Consider the following 2105-nt stretch of genomic DNA (forward strand, 5'->3'; position numbering starts at 1 on the left):
AACCATTGTTTCTGTGAGCACATGGCCCTGGTGGAGCTGGCCTGTGGAAGCACCGCCACCAACAACCTGGTCGGGTTGCTGACCGTGGTCCTCGTCCCTGTAGCCGACTTCATTGTAATCACGGCCTCCTACGTCTTCATATTCAGCTCCGTGCTGACATCTGGCACGTCCGGTATCAAAGCGCTTCATACCTGCGTCACCCACATCGTAGTCATGAGCGTGAGCCTGACCATCATCCTCACAGCCTTCCTGTCCTACCGGATCAGAAACCGTCTCCCTGAAGCCGTCCGGGTTTTCTTTAGCACCATGTACCTGCTGTTCCCCAGCTGCTTCAACCCGATCGCCTACGGCATCAGAACCGCCGAGATAAGACAGCAGATCATCAACACGCTGACGAGCTTTCGCTTCCTCCAAACCGGGACTCATTCTTAAGAATCTCTTTCTGTTTGAATAATTTCTGGGATGTCAAATGTCTTGACTTGTGCAGACAAAAGGTATGCTGGACATGAAATGCTGATATGCAAGTGGTACAACATGAGTATGTTAATGTTCACTAATAGTCTACTATTATTCCAAATATGTCAACTGTCATAAGAAATTTAATCTGGGTCACATTAACCAGCTCCAACTGGGGGATCCCGAGGGGTTCCCAGCCAGGTTGGAGATTCCCCGAGGCCTCCACCAAGGTGGACGTGCCTCCACCTAGTCCTGGTCTTCCCTGAGTTCTCCTCCCAGCTGGACGTGCCTCCACCTAGTCCTGGTCTTCCCCAAGTTCTCCTCCCAGCTGGACGTGCCTCCACCTAGTCCTGGTCTTCCCCAAGGCCATTAGTATGGATTAAATCCAGTCCTGCCTTGGACTCATTCTTAAGAATCTGTTTGAAGTTTTTCTGTATGTATACATACAGGAATAGATGGATGGATAGATAGCTAGATAGATAGATAGATAGATAGATAGATAGATAGATAGATAGATAGATAGATAGATAGATAGATAGATAGAAAGATAGATATTGATCCCAATAAAATGGGAATTTCTAGTGTTCCAGCAGCAAAATCAGTAACACAGAATATGAATATTATTAAATACTAGGAAACAATAAACATGCATACATATACATGAAATAATACTAGGATAAAATACATCAAATATATAAATATATATACAGTATATATTTGTGGAATATTAACTTTCCTTAAACAGCTTAGTCAGAATATCTTCTTTTTAGGAACAAGGGCATTAATATGTGTAAACATAGTGTGTGTATGTCATAGAACTGGATGGCTGCTGGATCCAGACCCAGGACCTGGTGTCAGGAGAACTCTCCATAGAACTGGATGGCTGCTGGATCCAGACCCAGGACCTGTGTGTTAGGAGGAGACTTCAGGCGTCTAGTAGTTGCTGTTGGATGTCTTGCACGCTGGCGCTCCCGTGTGGCGGCAGCGGGATTTGTTCAAGTCATTAAAGTTTGAAGAAATCAGTGAATTAAAGATGTGTTTTAGCCTGCGTGGAGTTCCATTAAATCAAAGTTTTCTAAGACAAGAAACAGAGAACTCTGTTTTCAGACATTTAAAGTGAAATAGGAAGGATCAATAAACTTTGATTTTATAAGAGTTTGATTTTGTTTGTCAAGCTGTAGTTTTGGTTGTTGCCTTTAGAGGTTGTAAAAGTATGACTCAAAAGAATTATAAATCAGATTGTGTAAGTGTAGTGAGTCCTCTTTCCACCCAGACAATGGACAACTTGGTCCTGGTCTCTGTTGTGACATCTCTCCCAGAAGGAAACGCTTGACACATGAGTAACAACTGTGGAAATACTAAAATAAAGCAGGAAGACTAAAACCTAATGCAGTTAATACATCCATCCATCACCCATCCATTCATCCATTCATCCATCATCCATCATCCATCCATGGATTTAGGTGCGCAGCCTGCCAATTGAAAGGTTGGTGGTTCGATCCCTGGCCCTGCAGTCCCATGTTAAGGTGTCCTTGGGCAAGAACCCCGAGTTTCCCCCGATGCTGCGCCATTGGAGTGTGCGTGAAAGTGTATCTGATGAGCAGGTGTGTGAGTGTGTATCTGTGTAGATGTGTGTGAGTGTGTATCTG

The 2105-nt window shown here is 44.1% G+C and overlaps 1 protein-coding gene and 1 pseudogene across 1 annotated transcript in view; both read left to right on the forward strand.

The window, feature by feature from the left end:
• LOC117938909 overlaps nucleotides 1–432 on the forward strand; it is a 21205-nt gene extending 20773 nt beyond the window's left edge. Inside the window, exon 6 of the mRNA XM_034863884.1 lies at nucleotides 5–432. Within this exon, the coding sequence (XP_034719775.1) occupies nucleotides 5–432 (428 nt within the window). The remainder of the gene's footprint in view (nucleotides 1–4) is intronic.
• A 102-nt stretch (nucleotides 433–534) lies between these two features.
• LOC117938917 overlaps nucleotides 535–2105 on the forward strand; it is an 11157-nt pseudogene continuing 9586 nt past the window's right edge.

The sequence above is a fragment of the Etheostoma cragini genome, chromosome 3, assembly GCF_013103735.1.
Source record: "Etheostoma cragini isolate CJK2018 chromosome 3, CSU_Ecrag_1.0, whole genome shotgun sequence".
NCBI classification, from domain to species: domain Eukaryota; kingdom Metazoa; phylum Chordata; class Actinopteri; order Perciformes; family Percidae; genus Etheostoma; species Etheostoma cragini.